Source organism: Engystomops pustulosus, chromosome 1, assembly GCF_040894005.1.
Source record: "Engystomops pustulosus chromosome 1, aEngPut4.maternal, whole genome shotgun sequence".
Lineage (NCBI taxonomy): Eukaryota > Metazoa > Chordata > Amphibia > Anura > Leptodactylidae > Engystomops > Engystomops pustulosus.
The window spans coordinates 54,977,260-54,995,561 of record NC_092411.1 but is presented as its reverse complement, the minus strand read 5'-3'; the positions used below and the strand labels follow the sequence as shown (position 1 = coordinate 54,995,561).

At 44.5% G+C, this 18,302-nt stretch overlaps 1 protein-coding gene across 1 annotated transcript; it reads left to right on the top strand.

Moving 5' to 3' along the window:
* The first annotated feature begins 2,108 nt into the window (after positions 1–2,108).
* On the top strand, positions 2,109–15,343 carry CCDC112 (coiled-coil domain containing 112). The gene is made up of 10 exons (XM_072140872.1): positions 2,109–2,293; positions 3,232–3,344; positions 5,758–5,879; positions 7,002–7,091; positions 7,301–7,376; positions 8,613–8,997; positions 9,406–9,822; positions 10,006–10,101; positions 13,922–14,040; positions 14,444–15,343. The coding sequence occupies exons 1-10, from the start codon at positions 2,243–2,245 to the stop codon at positions 14,472–14,474; spliced, it is 1,500 nt and encodes a 499-aa protein (XP_071996973.1). The 5' UTR covers positions 2,109–2,242; the 3' UTR covers positions 14,475–15,343.
* Positions 15,344–18,302: the final 2,959 nt, after the last annotated feature.

Below are 18,302 nucleotides of genomic sequence, written 5' to 3'. Positions count from 1 at the left end.
GACTAGCCGTCCATTCGGCTCAGGAAAATTATCAAGAACCTTTAAGATATGCAGCGGCGTTAAATAAGAGTGGAAGAACATATTCCCTCACCAGCCCACATTATTTTACAGTGACTCATTCTGTACATCTGCACAACAGGAAAATGATATTTTTTTTTTTGAGAGCAGAAGAGTTTCAATAATATTTATCATGAAATTAAATGAAAAGCAAAGGCCATACATGAGCCCCCCTGCAGAGCAAGGCACAGGTAAGGCAAAATGTTAACATCAGGTCAGAGTTCACAGTTTCATTAAGAAATGAAGAACAACCAAAATGCTCTTTGTTTATAAGCTGTTAGCAATGACATCATGTACCGAAGGTGACGGCTGCAATGAATCAGTGGCCTCAATGGTGACATCAAACATAAGTATTATTGAGCAATGTGGCCTGAGAGCCTAGGAGACTGCAAGTCCATCAATGTAAGACCGGCTGCACACAAACAGTATACAGCGCATGGAAAAAGACGCATATGTTGATCCCAGAGACTGGAAACATTGGCCCACATTTATGAAAGTGTTTGCACCAGTTTTCTGACTTTACACTGAAAAGAATGTGCAAATTGCACACGGGCAATGCACAAGGCTGCAGTGATGAGGTAATGCACACGGCTGCAGGGGTCAGGCAATGCACACGGGTGCAGGGGTCGGGCAATGCACACGGCTGCAGTGATGAGATAATGCACACGGCTGCAGTGATGAGATAATGCACAAGGCTGTGAGCCTAATGCACACGGATGCAGGGGTCGCGGCGATGCAGGCGGCTGCAGTGGTCGGAGGCGATGCAGGGGTCGGGGGATGCAGGCGGCTGCAGGGGTCGGTGGGCGATACAGGCGGCTGCAGGGGTCGGGGGATGCAGGAGGCTGCAGTGGTCGGAGGCGATGCAGGGGTCGGGGGATGCAGGCGGCTGCAGGGGTCGGGGGCGATGCAGGCGGCTGCAGGGGTCGGTGGGCGATACAGGCGGCTGCAGGGGTCGGGGGCGATGCAGGCGGCTGCAGGGGTCAGGGGCGATGCAGGCGGCTGCAGGGGTCGGTGGGCGATACAGGCGGTGCAGGGGTCGGGGGATGCAGGCGGCTGCAGGGGTCGGTGGGCGATACAGGCGGCTGCAGGGGTCGGGGGATGCAGGAGGCTGCAGTGGTCGGAGGCGATGCAGGGGTCGGGGGATGCAGGCGGCTGCAGGGGTCGGGGGCGAGGCAGGCGGCTGCAGGGGTCGGTGGGCGATACAGGCGGCTGCAGGGGTCGGGGGCGATGCAGGCGGCTGCAGGGGTCAGGGGCGATGCAGGCGGCTGCAGGGGTCGGTGGGCGATACAGGCGGTGCAGGGGTCGGGGGATGCAGGCGGCTGCAGGGGTCGGGGGATGCAGGCGGCTGCAGGGGTCGGGGGCGATGCAGGCGGCTGTAGGGGTCAGGGGCGATGCAGGCGGCTGCAGGGGTCGGGGGCGATGCAGGCGGTTGCAGGGGTCGGGGGCGATGCAGGCGGCTGCAGGGGTCGGGGGCGATGCAGGCGGCTGCAGGGGTCGGGGGCGATGCAGGCGGCTGCAGGGGTCGGGGGCGATGCAGGCGGCTGCAGGGGTCGGGGGATGCAGGCGGCTGCAGGGGCCGGGGGATTCAGGCGGCTGCAGGGCTGCAACGCCAACTCGTATGCAACACATGTTTTTATGTGGGGAATATGTACAGAAATACGTGAAAAAATGTGACAAGCTCAATTATTTTTTAATGTCTTGTAAAAGGTACAGTGTGCAACTCGGCAATGTAAAAGGTTGGAGGTATTGTCCATCTCTGTAGAGATGCCGAGCCCCTCCCAATTGTGTTTCAAAACGCAATTCAAACGCCATGTGTGAATTCAGTCGTTTGCCACATTCGTCAGCTTTTTGCAGCGGTCTCACACTGTGTAGGAGTTTCTGTAGTGACCCTGCTAGGACGTGACGTGCAGCGGGCGCAGGTGATTCCGTAACACCTGCTGCTGATCCCCTACAGCTAACACTGCAGCGTTTCGTCTCTTGTAGAATAACCTTAGAGGCTGCGGTCACAGTGTATGGGGGAGTCTCATAGCAGAGGACGGGACCCTCCTGCTGCACTTCCCGCCACATTTACCGCGCGCACCGATGTGAGGCCCCGGCTACACCTTGCGTTGTGTCTCCGCCTCCTCCCCGGACGCGGCCCCGCCCAGGGGGCGTGCTGTACGAAAGTGCCGGTTGTAGTGATAACATGGCCACCTTAGCAACCGGGAGCACGGAGCCTGGAGAGCCGGTGGGGCAGGTACTAGTGTGAACGGGGCTGTAATAACGCGGAGGGCTGGGTGACAATGATCCCGACATGCTGCGGTTTTGTTACAGTGTGTCACCTCTCTCCTGCATATAAGGGATATGTGAGCTTGTGCCCGTGTTATTGTCATAGTTTTACACCCTGTTACATGAGTAGGACGTAATAAAACTGAAGTGATGGATGGAGTTGCACCAGATCCTGTATATTGTGGGAACAGATGTACCTATGGGGCTCCATTAGGACGTGGTCACACACAGCGTTTGGATTGCGTCTTTAAACGCAATTTTTAAGCTGTGGGGAGAGGCCTGACCCCATCACAGATGTATTTCCATTTCCGCTTAGTACGCTGGATAATTGGGTGATGTCTGCAGCGCAGATGCAACATTTTATTTAAAAAGTAGCAAATTTGTTGCAATAAAATTTGGTGGAAAGATGGTTTGTCGACGTTTGTGACTTTCTGAAAAGTCGCACTTCAAAAATTTGTCTGATTATTCTGTATTGAAATAATATGAAGTAATCTGTCTGATGCAAAAAAAAGTGGGCTGGAAAAAAGTGCACATTTGGTGCATATCAGCAGGTGCCACTGACATAGCAGCAATGATATCTTCACCCACCCGTCCCCTAAAGATGGCACACAACCATGGTCTACAGTAGTTATGTGCTGGATTACTCCTCCCCCTGTGCACTTGTGATACAAAACATAATTCAGGTGTATTGTGTGAACACTGCCTAAAGGGGCTCACTGGAGGCCTAACATCTGAGAGCCCCACAAGTCCCAGAAGTGTCCCCCAAGTTCTCCAGAGCAGCATATGGCTACATGTCTCTCTGATCTATAAAACCTCCATGTATGAATAATAATATTCCTATACTTCTCCTTCCTGCAGTTGGCTATGAGATGTTGTGTATACTGACCCCCTATTTCATTTGTGCAGGATGATAGCGCTTTTTCCATTCCCGGTGGAGATAATGTTCACTGCTGGAAGCTGAAGGCCGAACAGACGAAAAAAGCTGAATTTATCCGCGAAGCCGAGAAACTTAGACACCAGTAAGTGGTCGGAGAGGTCAAGGTTTAGTGATGAACCAACACTAAAAATTATTCAGAAATTTCCATTTTTGTGCGGAATATATTTAAAGGGAACCTGTGGCACACAAATAGCCCTATAGAAATTCTCTTTGTTGCCACATTAAAAAAAAGCAAACCTTCAGATGTCTGCAATATTAAATATGAAGAATAAAGATCTGTGCAGAAGACGGGCACAAATAAAGTGTTTCTTTTTAACCCTTTAGGCCAGTGACTCACGTGTCGGTTTTCGTGCGATTGTTTATTGCGTTTTTGCATCCTTGTAAAACGCATTCGTTTTGCATATTGACTTTGAATTGCTCTTGGATAAAGTGTTTTAACTTTGCGTTTTCTCCTTTGCGTTTTTTGTGTCCACGTATGTGAGGTGCGTTTTCATTGCGCTTTTCAAAGCGGCTGCGTTTTTGAGAACGCATGTTTCTGTGGTCTGTGTTTTACATGCCCAAACAGCAGGGAGAACAAGATCACTGCACATCGGGCATTGCACTTTTAAAAACACCAGCAAATATTTATAAGACGCATGCGTAAAAACACATAAGCTTTCAATGCGTATAAAATTGCAACAAAAACGTCACTTGTGTCACCGGCCTTAATTACTCGGCCTGAAAAGACTTTCATGACCGGGCATTTTTAGCTAAATTTCGTACATGGCGGTTTAAGGGCCATAACTTTTTTTTTTTTTTTTAAGAGACACATACTGCTAGTTAAAAGTTTAAAGATAATTTTATATGGAGTTAAAAGTGGAAACATTTTTTTTGTAATTTATGGTATAATTTTTTAGATTTATTTTCAAATTAACTCAAAATGACCATTATTAATGAATTCCCTATTTTAACAGGATGATTATGGCAATGTTATTTGTAATGTAGCGGGGGATTTTTTTTTTTTTTTACTTTTTACATTGGGAAAGTAAGCAGATCCTAGTGCTAAAACAAACGCAGCAGTGTTACAATGTTTCATGAGGGGACGGGATTAGGGGCGGTGACTGCCACATGACACGGGGCAGTCACCTCTGGCCTATGGAGTGAGCTTTGAGAGCGACCCGGTGTTAGTTAGCGATATCGGTGGCTTCCAATAACACTAGCAGTGTGACACTGCTGCATTTGTTTTAGCATTAGGAGCTGCTTACTAAAGTACATGTCCTCTTTGAAGGTAACCTATCTTTTAAACTACCTCATACTAACTAAACATATATCTGAAAACTTATATTGTACAGCGGTATAACCACATTGTTCCTTGTCGTGCCTGTAAAGTTCCACAGTCTGTTTATAAAGTTACCTCATCTATTCAAATGATCACATTTGCTCAGCAGCACCTCCATCTTCCTGATTGGCTGAGTTGGAAGAACATGAATATACCGTATATTCCGGCGTATAAGACGACTTTTGAAGACAGAAAAATCTTCTGTCTTCTCTGGGGTCATCTTATACGCCGGTAATCCCGACCGCTCGCCGTGTATTCACGGCGGCGGTCGGGTCGCGGTGCATGTAGAGGGCTCACGGGCTGAGCCCTCTCGATAGCCGGTAAGTCTTTGCTGCTCATTACCTGCTGGAAATTGCCACTCCTCTCCACTCCCTTCTGTAATGGATCACTTTGAGGCCATTTGTTCCCACAAGTATAATTGTGTTAATCATCCATGAAACCTCTTTACAGACAAAAAAAAAATCTACCATCAAAATCAAGCATGATAAACGAGGAACACTTGCACATAAATCCAGGCACTATGACTTTGATAACCATATTTGTTATCTATGACCTGCTTCATTCTCAAATCTACACTAGGCCTTCTGTGATCTGGCTTCACAGGCTGTTACACTGTCTCTCCCCCCTCCCTTCCTGCTCCTTCAGCTCTTGTGCAGTGAGCACTTCCTGCTACATTCTCAGTGAGGGAGCAGGGGAGGCAGAGGTCTGTAAAGCCATATTTTGTACATACTATTTGTGGACACACACGAGGGATTTATTACTGCTTCTATGCCAGTTTTCTGCAGTGGAATAATTGCAAATTCATGTGGGAGAGGGGCGTAGCTGGGCGCCAGATACATCAAGAGCCCTAAGGGGTGGGGGCTTGACCGCTATCATACACCGGAGTATGATAAATCTTCCCCACAAAGTTAATTATTAACCCCTAAATGGCTGCTGTATTGGTTTTTATGGCGGCCATTCTTCTCACTTTTTCTGATGCGACATCTTTCTATGGCACAACATTCTGTTCACAGCCCGGCGCCAGCATTAACACCCTGGGAATGCAAAGGCTCTGATCCCAGGTGTTTAACCCCTTACACTCCACAGTTAAACATGGACCTCAGTGTCTAAGTGGGTGCCAATGACGTCACACTTTAGTGTCAGTAAATTTTACTATGCTTATTGTTTCTGCTTTTAGAATAGCTGTTTTAGAGAAAGACAAGAATGGGCATCTCTATAACAAGAAGAATGACTTCAGGATTGAGTACAGTACGCTTGAAGAGTATGAGCAGAAGATGGCGAACAGCAGGAAAGCGGACAGTATGTAACACACATGTACTGTATTTACTTATGTCCTGAAGTAGATCCCACCATCTATGGAATTGGATATTTGCTCTCCACTATAACTGTTTCTGTTTAAAACTTGTCAAGTAATGTAATTTCTTTTGATACATGGCCAATGCTGCCTTATGAAATAGTTCTGGAAATAGTAGTGATGTGTAATGTATAGGTACAGAAATCTCCAGCTGCATTGGTTCTTTTCTTCAATGCATGTCACAATGACAGATAGAAGTATGTTATAAGGCCACGCCATTTTCTAAAGCCTGTTTTCCTCTTTGGAGCCATCCCTGATTCTATGTCTTGCTGCACTGATCTGGATAAATCAGCTAATCTTTATATAGCATCATTAGACAGTGTTAGGGAATGACATTCGCCTGGGTGGATTATGAAACTGGAAAATTTGCCTTCCATTCACGTCAATGAGAGTCTGTTTATAATTTTTCCTTCTTGCAGTTACATGACCCGTCTTCAGACAGGAGCTCAAAATTCACATCAAAAACAGATATTCTTCATTAGGTGCCAATGTGATAAGATATGTAATACTCTGTGCAGACAGGTTTTCCGGTCTAAAATAACCGGCTCTGTCATTCATTGAAATCTGTCAAGTGCCTGTCATGCAATGGATACGGCAGTGTGCAGTGGTTTCATTCATAACTCAGATGTTAGACTTGTGCCACCTATTCTTCCTATAACAAAATAGAACCATTAAGGGCAATGTAAAACTAATGAACATCCGTAAACTTCATAAATGGCCATACAAATAAAATTACTGGCTATACTCTCCTCATATACATGTTTGTCACTAGACATCACAATAATGTCATTTTACTTCTGTAGTCACTTTGTAGCTGACTCCCTCTAGTGGTAATCCTCATTTTTTCATATGGTCAAATATTGTGTTGGCTCCTTTGCTATGATTTCTTACATGGTACATGCATGTGCTGCTGAGATATGTGACTGTTCTCAATTTGTAAGGCTTTTAGATGTAATGTGGGTGGTTTAAAGTAACACAATTTACGTGCTGCTTGAGTTCACCATCGTATATCAAGTTTTGTACTGTTCCTATTTATTTTGTGATTTGTTTGTGTTCTTTTTTTAAAGAATTTAAGACGGAACAAAAACTCTCAAAAATACATAACAATGTCAGACGTCTACAGCTCCAGTTAAAAGATGTCAAACCCACTCCAGAGTGTACGTACATTGTTTGTCACTATGTAATGGTACTGATTGCTATGGCAGTGTTATGTAATACGTGTGTATATAGTATCATTGATTTCCAAGTGTTTCAGTTCTTACAGCCTAAAGACATTTCAGAATTACAGCATTAATTCAAAACAAGGTATTATGCAGTGCAAGAGTCTCTTACATGTATGTCACACTTTTTACTGTTCCTCTTGTAGTTGTAGAGAAGCTTAGAGAAATGATGGAAGAAGTAGACAACACTATCACTGCATTTAAAGAAGAGCAGAGAAAAATGTAAGTAGAAAACTAATAATATCCTTCATGACCTATTTGAATATTATATTCAGAAATTGTTAGGAAACCACCTATGCATTAAGCTGGATTGTAGTGCAGCAGGAGGGAGAAGAGGAGTCTTGAGAGGTATTTGATTTTTTATTTTTTGGCTAATCTGAAGGTCTCTTGTTTTGTAGTCAACACTAATGGTCTGAAGTATTATTGGTCTGCTCCCGGAGTCTCCACTATTATTGGTCTGCTTTGGGAGGGGGTCTCCGCTGTTATTGGTCTGCTCCAGGGGTCTCGGCTGTTATTGGCCTTGCTTCGGGGGTCTCGGCTGTTATTGGCCTTGCTTCGGGGGTCTCGGCTGTTATTGGCCTTGCTTCGGGGGTCTCGGCTGTTATTGGCCTTGCTTCGGGGGTCTCGGCTGTTATTGGCCTTGCTTCGGGGGTCTCGGCTGTTATTGGCCTTGCTTCGGGGGTCTCGGCTGTTATTGGCCTTGCTTCGGGGGTCTCGGCTGTTATTGGCCTTGCTTCGGGGGTCTCGGCTGTTATTGGCCTTGCTTCGGGGGTCTCTGCCGGTATTGGTCTGCTCCGGGGGTCTCTGCCGGTATTGGTCTGCTCCGGGGGTCTCTGCCGGTATTGGTCTGCTCCGGGGGTCTCTGCCGGTATTGGTCTGCTCCGGGGGTCTCTGCCGGTATTGGTCTGCTCTGGGGGTCTCCTCTGGGGTCTGTATTAGTTAATGTACAAATGCAGTATTTGGTTTCTGGGGTGTCATTTGTGCAAGGGAACCTTTTGTCAGAACTGCACCTTATAAGCAATAACAGTATGTTGACAAGTGGCTTAACATCTATCCCAGTGCTGTGGCAGGCTCCAAAGAAAAAATTAAGTGAGGTATTGAGTAGTAGTCATGGAGGTCATAGTAGTAGTAGTCATGGAGGTAGAGAGTATAGCAGTTCCAATAAAGGTCTTTCATGTATCTTAAATTTTTGCTGAGATAATTTTCATTTTAAAGGGTATTGTTCAGGTTACTTATTGATAGAGCTTCTCCTCAAAGGGTTTCATATAGGGAAAAAGTGTAAACCGTTCTCATGGGGGAAAAAAATGTGCGACTAACACTGGAAATACATATGCAATTTTCCAGGAAGTGTAGTCCCTATGAGCAAAAACTCTGGTATCACTGAAATGCATGTGTTGGATTTATATCAATGGCAGATGTATACAGTAAGCCTATGATTAATGCTTATGTCTGCTTTAGTTTTGAAGATCTTCTGAAAGAAGAAAAGACTACTGTTATAGAGCTGAATGCCCTGGAGAAAAAAATAGAGGCATCATTCAGTGCAGTGCCGGAGAAGTCCTTCAAGGTTCCCTTGGGTAAAGCACAATTGGACTCTATGGCCAGCAGTCAGCTTCCAGAAGAAGTTGTGGCATTTGAGAAGTTTCTGCAGCAGACAGGTGGTCGGTTAGGAGGATGGGATGATTTTGACCATCAAAGCTTTCTCAAAGTTTGGACAAAGCATAAAGGCAAGACCTCCTATTTGGAAGAGGCCCTGGCATACCTTCCAAGCAGGACAAGTGAGGATATCGAACAGCATGAAACCTGGTATAAGGAATTCCTCGTTCTAGAAGAAAAAAAGAAAGAAGTGAGATTAATTATTATTTAAACATGTTGATGTTTTTCGCTAAACCAAATTGCATGCTTTTACCCGCTGGCCCTAGTCTATCTTAACATGAACATGTTAAGGTCTCGGACTGCAAACAACGCTCCCCTGGTCTGTTGTTTGAAGCCGGAAGTCTTCGGCATGTGACTTCTGCTCATGTGCTGAGGACAAAAACTAAACACTGTCTGGCAGCAAACACGGGCAGGAGTAAAGTTCTGAGCAGATCCATAAAAGACAATGGGGAATTTTGGTAGCCATAGAAACAGCTAGTAAATGTACAAAATAAATGGCCATGTAGGGGTAACCTTAGTAAGAGAAACATAAAAGTAAGTGATCTTCAAAAAAAATTCTGCCTTTTATTCTGACATAATTTTATCTTTTGTTTCCCAGTCTATTCAGAAGTGGAAAGCTAAGAAACAACAAGAGAAGATGGAAATTTCAAAACTGCAAGAGAAGACAAAAGAAATTTCAGGGTTTGAGCAACAGCAGCATGAGGAGGCCCAAAGGCAAAAATTTGAGGAGGAGAGAAGGAAACGTCAGCAGGAACTAGAGGCATGGAAAAGGCAGAAAGAGATTGAGGCTGCTGCAAAACTGGAAGCAAGATTAAAGGAAGAAGAGGAGCGCCAGAGAAAAGAGAGGAAGGAGCGCCAGAGGCAACTGGAAGTCAAACTTGTAGTTGAGGAACATGCAAGGATCAAGAAGGAGCGAGAAGAGCTTATAAGGATGGAGAAAGAGATGAGGGAGGAAGCAGAGAGGGAAGAAAGAAAAAGAATAGCTGTCTACGAAATCTGCAGGTTTCAAGAAAGGGTAAGTAACAATACTGACCTTTCTACAGTTGTATCCACTTTGAGGCTCCTGCACAGTGCTTAGAGATGGGGAATAACTCTAAGCTATACAGCACCCTATAAGACCCCAATGTTTCTTTTACGATTAATATGAATATGGGTTTTGTTAGGGTTTTTTAACTTTCATTTTAACTCCTGACTCTAGGATCAACATAAAATTGAGGAAAAGACTCATGAAAAAAGAGCCAAAGAAGAAGCTGAAAAAGAAAAAGAGAAAAGATTGTCAAAATTGAAAGAAAAGGTACTGCATGGTTTTCTTAAAGGACACCTGTCATCAGGTCTCTGTCACTATTTCTGTCAACTCTACCCGTTGGAGCGGCTCACAAGGTTTACATCCCAGCCTTTATCTAGTTATTTCATACATTAATCATTATAAAATCATATTTTCTTTATTATGTAAATGAGGCTGGTCACATGGTCAGAGGCAGTGATGTCACCCCTGTTCCCCCTCCCCTCTCCTCCCCCTGCTCATATCTGTGTGTAATGTATAGTAAAGCATTGCTAGTGTGTGTATGTCATCTGCTGACATGCTGCATCCTCCTAATATACAGGTGAGAGACACAGACATCAGCTACATAAGTACCTGACATGTTCTGTTATAACATGGCTGCAGCCTGGAGCTGTTGTATCTCTCCTATACACACACACATGCACACACAGGCTGCAGGGGGCACCAGCACCAGGAAGCACACTATTATACAGGCTGTCAGTCATGCACTGGGGGTGTGGCTGTGCCTCCCACTCACTAATAAGCCGGACAGCTTGAATATGCTAATGACTCATTGGACATTTCACAGGTCATTTGCATACAGCTTTAGGACCGTATTGCTTAAGTTTACAGGCATGTTGAGGGACAATGAAGCCCTGATAAATAACCCCCTAAGTGTGTGTATTGGTTAATCTTCTTCCATAAGCACAGTATAATTCAATATGCCTAAAGGGATGGAAAATCTCATGTAACAGGTAATGGTAGTTTATGAAAATATATTTAGATTAGGGGGTTATTATTATTAAATGAAACTGTTCAAAAAACACCTCTTTTAGGTGATTCCGGTGTATCAACCTTAGCAAAGGAGAGTTCGTTGGGTTTTTTATTTATTTTTTTTTTTTAGCTAGTTGATTTTTAACATATGAAATCTTACAAATAGGCCGGTAGTAACGTCTGAGTGCAATTGGCAGGTTGGTGAAGAATGCAAGGCATTGGCATCATAATACACCTTTATCATAAGGAGGGATTCACCTGGGCTGAATATGTCTGAATATGTTCCTTAATATGTTCCTCCTCTTAATAAACGAAAGCATTTCCAATTTTTAAAGAGCATTGTGAATAGATATAAGAAAAAGATATTATTTTTGGAGCAAGTTCAGTCCAAGCCCCCTTCCTCCCCTTCTGACAAAGAGGGAAGTCTTTCCACATCTGAGAGTGAAACCACGGACTCCGAGAGAAGTCGGGCATCGAGCTCTAGGGGTAGAGGCACACAGCCCAAACAACAAAGGAGCGGACAAAGTGCTAAAAGTAGGTGTGCTGCACCGTACCGTTCCGTAGCAGGGGAACATGTCTTATTTTTCCCCGTAATACAGCACCGTGCGCCATACATCCCTATCGAGAGGGTCAGAGGTGAGCAGCGCTGACCCCCTCCTCCTCTCGTGTGTAGCCTTAGGGAAATAACAAAGATACCCCTATTGTAAAACACTTCTGGGAAAAGCATAATGGCAATTACAAATCTGTTCATTTTCAAGCCATTGAGTGGGTTTGGCCACTCAATCCGTTCATATGGATTGTGTCACACCTTAGGTGCTTGAATGATGTCTTCTTTTTCATACTAGCTTTATTGATAACAACTAATGTGTCCCCAATTTGTCACCACAATAACTTTGATATTTTGCTCTGATCAATAGATGAAGTGGTTTAAACTTTTTGTCGCTCTGACAATTCTCTCACGATTGCGGCAATCTGGTCTCTATGTATTTAATGATGTTTCTATTTATCTATCAACTTTGTGATGTTATATCATTCAGGGTATTTTCGGCCAGTGCCCTTTTAACCCTGGTTATTCTGATCTGTCTCCCCTTTCTGTTATGTGCCAATATTCTTCCATCCTGATTACTCCCTGGCAATAACCTGTTTTTCAGGCACAGGTCCTCACCCCATTTTCTTTCCTCACCCCTCTCCCCTACAATAGGAGACACGCACACTAGTGAGTTAGGCCATGGTGCTACTAGTGTGGCACACAACCTTATCCCCACTTTACAGTCTACTCAAGCGGTCATGGGGTCATCCTGTTAGTTCCGGGGGCTTCGCCGTTCCTACCTGGATATGCGGCTGTTCTTGTTTACACAGTGCTGCGCATCCCGGGAGGAAGCAATAGGCCCTGGGGTACTTTTTTGTGTGCTCCTGGGTTGCTGTAGCAATGGGATCCTCCCGTCATCAGGGACTTGCCATGTGATGTGTGACATGTCCTGTCCGATCACATGACACATTATTTTGTCTCGCATGTGGACCACCTACATCTACAGAAGTCAGTGGATCTACAAAAAAATGGACAGCACATACATAACATCCTTATGCAGAGTGTTGCAGCTTTTTTTGTATATCTGCAAAAAATGGATGGCGTACGGACGTGAAAAAACAGATACAATATGGACTGAACACAGACATTGCATCTGCATTTTTTGCAGATGAGCAGCAGACACGCCCGTCTGAATGACCCCATGTTTTTTGTCTTTTTGTCATTTAATTTAACTGTATTATATGATTAAAATATCCTCCATAATAATATATAATCATCATCTCAATAATAATAATCTCTGTGAAGATCCCTCTCCATATACCAGTATATTCAGCCTGTGTCACAATGTAACAGTGAAGCGCTTAGTTACACAAAATCCTCCCATTGACAACCACTAACCCCATAGTCTAGTGGATAGAGGCTCCTGGGAGGAGTAGAGACCCATTTATGGACAGATATCTACCTGATGACGTGGTCCCTGCTCTGCCACTAACCCGACACATCTACAGAAAGGATTCCCTGCCCGATGACCCGACACTTCTATGCAAAGGATTCCCTGCCCGATGTCTGCTCTGGGGAAGCCCTAGGAGATGTAGAGACCATATATGGACAGATGATGATATTACCCTGATGATGCGGTCACTGCTTTGCTGCTCTCCCATCATATCTCTCAAAAGGATTCCCTGCCCAATGTCTGTGGAAGTCATTCAGTACCGCACGTAACAGAAACCTGGTATTGAACCGTTCTGGCTTTGAAAGTATTGTAGAAGTACCGTGATTTCGATGCATCATGCAACCCTAGTAAAGAGTAGGAAAGCAGCCCAGCAAATATACTATAAGGGTACATTCACATGAACATACAGCGCGTGCTGTAGAAGTGGTGAGCACTGCTCATCCCTCCCTATAGAGAAACAAGCAGCCGTCGCCGTAACGTGGCGTAATATAGGACATGTCCTATATTTCGCTGTGCAAGGTCACTGTGCGGAGAGACTACGTGTGCTCACCGCACAGTGACTGCACGCCATAGATATCAATCGGGAATGATGTACAGCCATGTGAATGAGCCCTAAGTGGGTGCAAAGCCCAGGGATTTGACTCCGCCCATCAATATACTAAACATAAATATTGTCAGCGCTCCATAATAGAAAAAAAATTCCTTTTTAGTCCAAAGTGGCCGTGCAACGTTTCAGCTCATATACACTGGAGGTTTGAGAAAGGCTGCAGTGTGTAGAAGCTGAAACGATGCATGGCCACTTAGGAAAAATTTTTGTGTGTGTATATATAAATATATATTTTGGAATTGTGAATCTAAAAGGTTCCAAAACCTCATAGAACAAAATCTGCACAATATGTTTTCCATATAATGTGTATGGGGCTCTTGCTTCCCTTCCAACTCTCCTCCAGTATCAGGTGATGGGAGAGATCAGGACCAGGAATTTCAACAACTATCTCCATGTATTACACATTCACTTTGTACATGTGTATAACAGAGTCATGGAAGATGGCTATTTGCCAAACACTGAAATAATATGTGCGTTTTTATCAATACAGGTGCAGGTTCACGTTGATAGAGATCCTTCCAGGCTCTGCAAGCTCACTAAAGGATGGGAAGAGCGCAATAAAAACATAGGCCCAACTGGATCAGCACCACTAGTACATATTCCACACCGGTAATACTAATTTACTTTCATAACATATATTGGCCCTCTGGCAATGTGAATGTAGCCTACAAAGAAAAGACTGACTCTATGGAGGAAATGTATCAGAAGTGTCCGAGAGCAGAGCTCCAACATTTTCCAACATAAAGCGGTGCAAGTCCTTCTTCCTGGGATAGAATCACTGTTGTGCTACAAGCAGCTACCAGAACAAGAAGGGGGTCATTTAAGGAAAGTGCTACCACTAAACGTGAGAGCTTGGGGTCAATGATTCTAATAGAATAGAAATTCAGAGTTTGTAGAATCATAAGGATGTTAGACAAATTTGCCTAATTAGGAGCAAAATATTTTTCATATTTTTTTAATTTAGTGCTGCTAATACATTGACAATTTTCTTCTTTTTTTTTCTTTTTCACAGAGCTGTGCCGACTTGGAGACAAGGTTTATAATTTTCTAACATACGAAGATTGTTTGACCACTGGCGTTCATTAAGTGCAACTGAAGGACATTTCTTTTGTAGTGAACCTTTTGCTTTAAAGGGGTATTCCCACAAAGAAAAGTTTCTTAAATGTACTCAGGATAACAAAATAACACTCTCTCTAATTCACTGTTATATCTGTGAAATGCTATAACCTGTCTCTATCAGTCCTGCTGTACACAATGTCAGTTGTCCCAAGACATGACCCTGTAACTTCTGACTTTGGGTCGGTGCAACCATCTTGGATTTCTGTATGACGGTCGTGCAGAGTTTCTCTCTCTCTGCACTCTAGCCCCGCCCCCTGCAGTCCAGGATGGAGCTCACAGACGCTCACTTCCTGCTAGCAAAAACATCACATCTCGAGGAAAGAGAAGCGGAGCAGCTTTTCACAGTGATATGTTCTCAATCATTATTATCCGCTTTTGGCTCCAAAACTGCAGCTGAAAAAGCAAACATGTGAACGCACCCTCAGAGAGCCAGAATTCTTGCTCATTAGTAGGGGAACAAATTCATGCAATAAAATGCTAATTATTATTTTTTTAAACATACAATGTGATTTTTCTGGATTTTTTTTAGATGATGTCTCTCACAGTTGAAGTGACCTACAATAAAAACAGACCTGTTCATTCTTTGTAGGTAGGAAAACTTGCAAAATCAGCCTGGGATAAAATGCCTATTTTCCCCACGGTATGTGAACCACCGGTTCTGGAACTGGCATTAAATCCCAAAATGTAAGTTTCAATTCTCTGTTATAGTGGGCAGCTCTGGGAGCTGCAGCCTAAAAAGGTCATAAATATTGTGAAGTTGGAAAATAATAATTAATAAAAGCTGCAGCAGGGATCTGGTATCACTCATTTCAGTATTGTGTTTTTCATACATTATAGTGAATAAAACAATACTGTTTGATCCATTGATGCTCGAAAAATAAGCCCTCTGGCCATCCAAATGAAGTGTATAGTGATGAACTGTTCCTGATCCGATTCATATAGCTTTAATTTCTTTGGAAATAACTTTTTTTATTGTGTGTAAAATTTGTCATCTTTTAATAAAACAATTTTTACATGTGGTGGGTGAGATCCCATGGATGGCACGGTGGCTTAGTGGTTAGAATTATAGCCTTGCAGGGTCGGGGACCTCCTCTTCAATCGATCGATGCTCTGGTATCTTCTCCTGCCAGGTTATATACTCCAGGGGGCTGGCTAGCTATATATTGGGGAGGTTTATACTTAAGTATTTACTGTAAATACAGAATTATTATTGAGTAAAAAACAGGATATGTGTGAGATATGAACTGGTTGGTTTTTGGGCCAATCCCAAAGGTTTTCTTCATATGTCCCGTTTTCGTTTTCACCCTTCTATAAAGATCTGGACTTCTCTAAAACAAGGACACAAAGCCACTTGCAGTAGTCATAGTGTATCCTGGAGAAGTGCGAAAATGTATTCACCCAAGGGCAAGATGCAATGTTTTAGCTCTGTCTCCTTTTGGTTCTGTATGAGATGTTTTGGCTTTTACTGCTAGTAGTACTATTTGCACTTTAGTACCACTGTTTGAGCCCACAGATGGCAGCATTTTCCCTATTGGCCAATTTTCTCATGAAGTGTCACTGCACCTAGGCTAATAAGCCTGAAGGGGGCGATATCAGCAACTGTTCTGAACTCAGGTCTGTGTGCTGTACATGCAGATCAGGCCCATCTACAGCAGTAATTTACTGCGCCCAATTGGTTTCCCTCAGGCAGCTCTGTTGAATGACGATTGTCAGCCGTTGGCATTCTGTCTGCAGCAGACTAATTTTGTTGATATGTTGCTTAGTAACCATTCACACATGTGTTCTGACTTTGTTATACAGCATGGCTAGCCCCCAGAATAAGGCAAAAACAACAGATCTCTCCATTCCATTGTAGGTGGCAAAACTTGCAAAATCGGCCTAGGATGAAATACTTATTTCCCCCACTATGTATGATCCACTGATTCTGGCTGCCCCCAGCAGTGGATACAAATCCAAAAATGTACTTCTCAATTCTCTGTTATAGTGGCCAGGTCTGGGAACTGCAGCCTAGAAAGGTCATCAATATTGTGAAGTTAGAAAATAATAATGCAATGAACACTGCTTGTTTGCCTTTTTGACCATTAGGGTGCAGCCACACGTTCAGTTTTTCGGATGCAGTTTTTGAAGCCAAGAGCAGGTGCGGGTCATATTGAGTGAGAACTCTTCATTAAGAAGTGCTGTCCCTCCTCTATTTTCACTCCACTCCTGCATCTGAAAAACTGAACATGTGATCGCACCATAAAAGCTGAAATAAGAATTGATCAAACGGTTTTACATTTTCCAAAATACTATTGAAAAAAACAAACCCGGAGAACACGGCCTACCCGCAGATTGTGTTGTGGAAAATGTGCAGTGTAATACAGTAGCTTTAAAGTGAAAGTAATTTAGAAGATGTGTTTTATTGCTCAATGTGGAAAAGAAAATGGTATTTCTTGTGCCTCCTCGCTGTGAGCTTGTTCCCAATCAAAATCATTTCAGGAAAGTCCCTCGCTCACAGCGCAGCCACAAAACGCATAATAGACACTGCATGCGAATAAGACCCTTAGGAAACCAACATGCACACAAATGTAGAATTTGGATGTTAACCATTGATTCAATGGCTAGCACACACAAATCCATTGCTGTATGGTCATGCACAAGGCTGTAGTTTCAGAGCATGTCCTGTGGCTGCCGCAGTCTTCTACCATCATCGCCAATGACGCATGGACCACGGATCTACACTGCTACACACACTGAATGAACATCACTGCTACACACACCCCACAGCCTGATTACATACACAGAACTGCTACACATACCCCGCAGCCTGATTACACACACACAGCACTGCTACACACACCCCACGCAGCCTGATTACATACACAGAACTGCTACACATACCCCGCAGCCTGATTACATACACTGCACTGCTACGCACACCCCGCAGCCTGGTTACATACACGGCACTGCTACACACACCCCGCAGTCTGATTACATACAAGGCACTGCTACACACACCCCGCAGTCTGATTACATACAAGGCACTGCTACACACACCCCGCAGTCTGATTACATACACTGCACTGCTACACACACACCGCAGCCTGATTACATACACAGCACTGCTACACACACCCCGCAGCCTGATTACATACACGGCACTGCTACACACACCCCGCAGCCTGATTACATACATGGCACTGCTACACACACACCCCGCAGCCTGATTACATACACTGCACTGCTACACACACCCCGCAGCCTGATTACATACACTGCACTGCTACACACACCCCGCAGCCTGATTACATACACTGCACTGCTACACACACCCCGCAGCCTGATTACATACACGGCACTGCTACACACACCCCGCAGCCTGATTACATACACAGCACTGCTACACACACCCTGCAGCCTGATTATGTACATGGCACTGCTTCACCCCCCCCCACCCCACAGCCTGATTACATACACAGCACTGCTACACCTCCCCCCCGCAGCCTGATTACATACACAGCACTGCTACACGCACCCTGCAGTCTGATTACATACATGGCACTGCTTCACCCCCCCCCCCCCACAGCCTGATTACATACACAGCACTGCTACACCCCCCCCCCCGCAGCCTGATTACATACACAGCACTGCTACACCCCCCCCCTGCAGCCTGATTACATACACAGCACTGCTACACCCCCCCCTGCAGCCTGATTACATACACAGCACTGCTACACGCACCCTGCAGCCTGATTACATACACAGCACTGCTA

Bases quoted from the DNA above. Each gene is read 5' to 3' on its own strand.
- CCDC112 (XM_072140872.1), top strand. From the start codon at position 2,243: ATGGCCACCTTAGCAACCGGGAGCACGGAGCCTGGAGAGCCGGTGGGG. The intron at 2,294-3,231 runs GTACTAGTGTGA...TCATTTGTGCAG, and splicing joins CTGGAGAGCCGGTGGGGCAG to GATGATAGCGCTTTTTCCAT. The intron at 7,377-8,612 runs GTAAGTAGAAAA...TGTCTGCTTTAG, and splicing joins AAAGAAGAGCAGAGAAAAAT to TTTTGAAGATCTTCTGAAAG.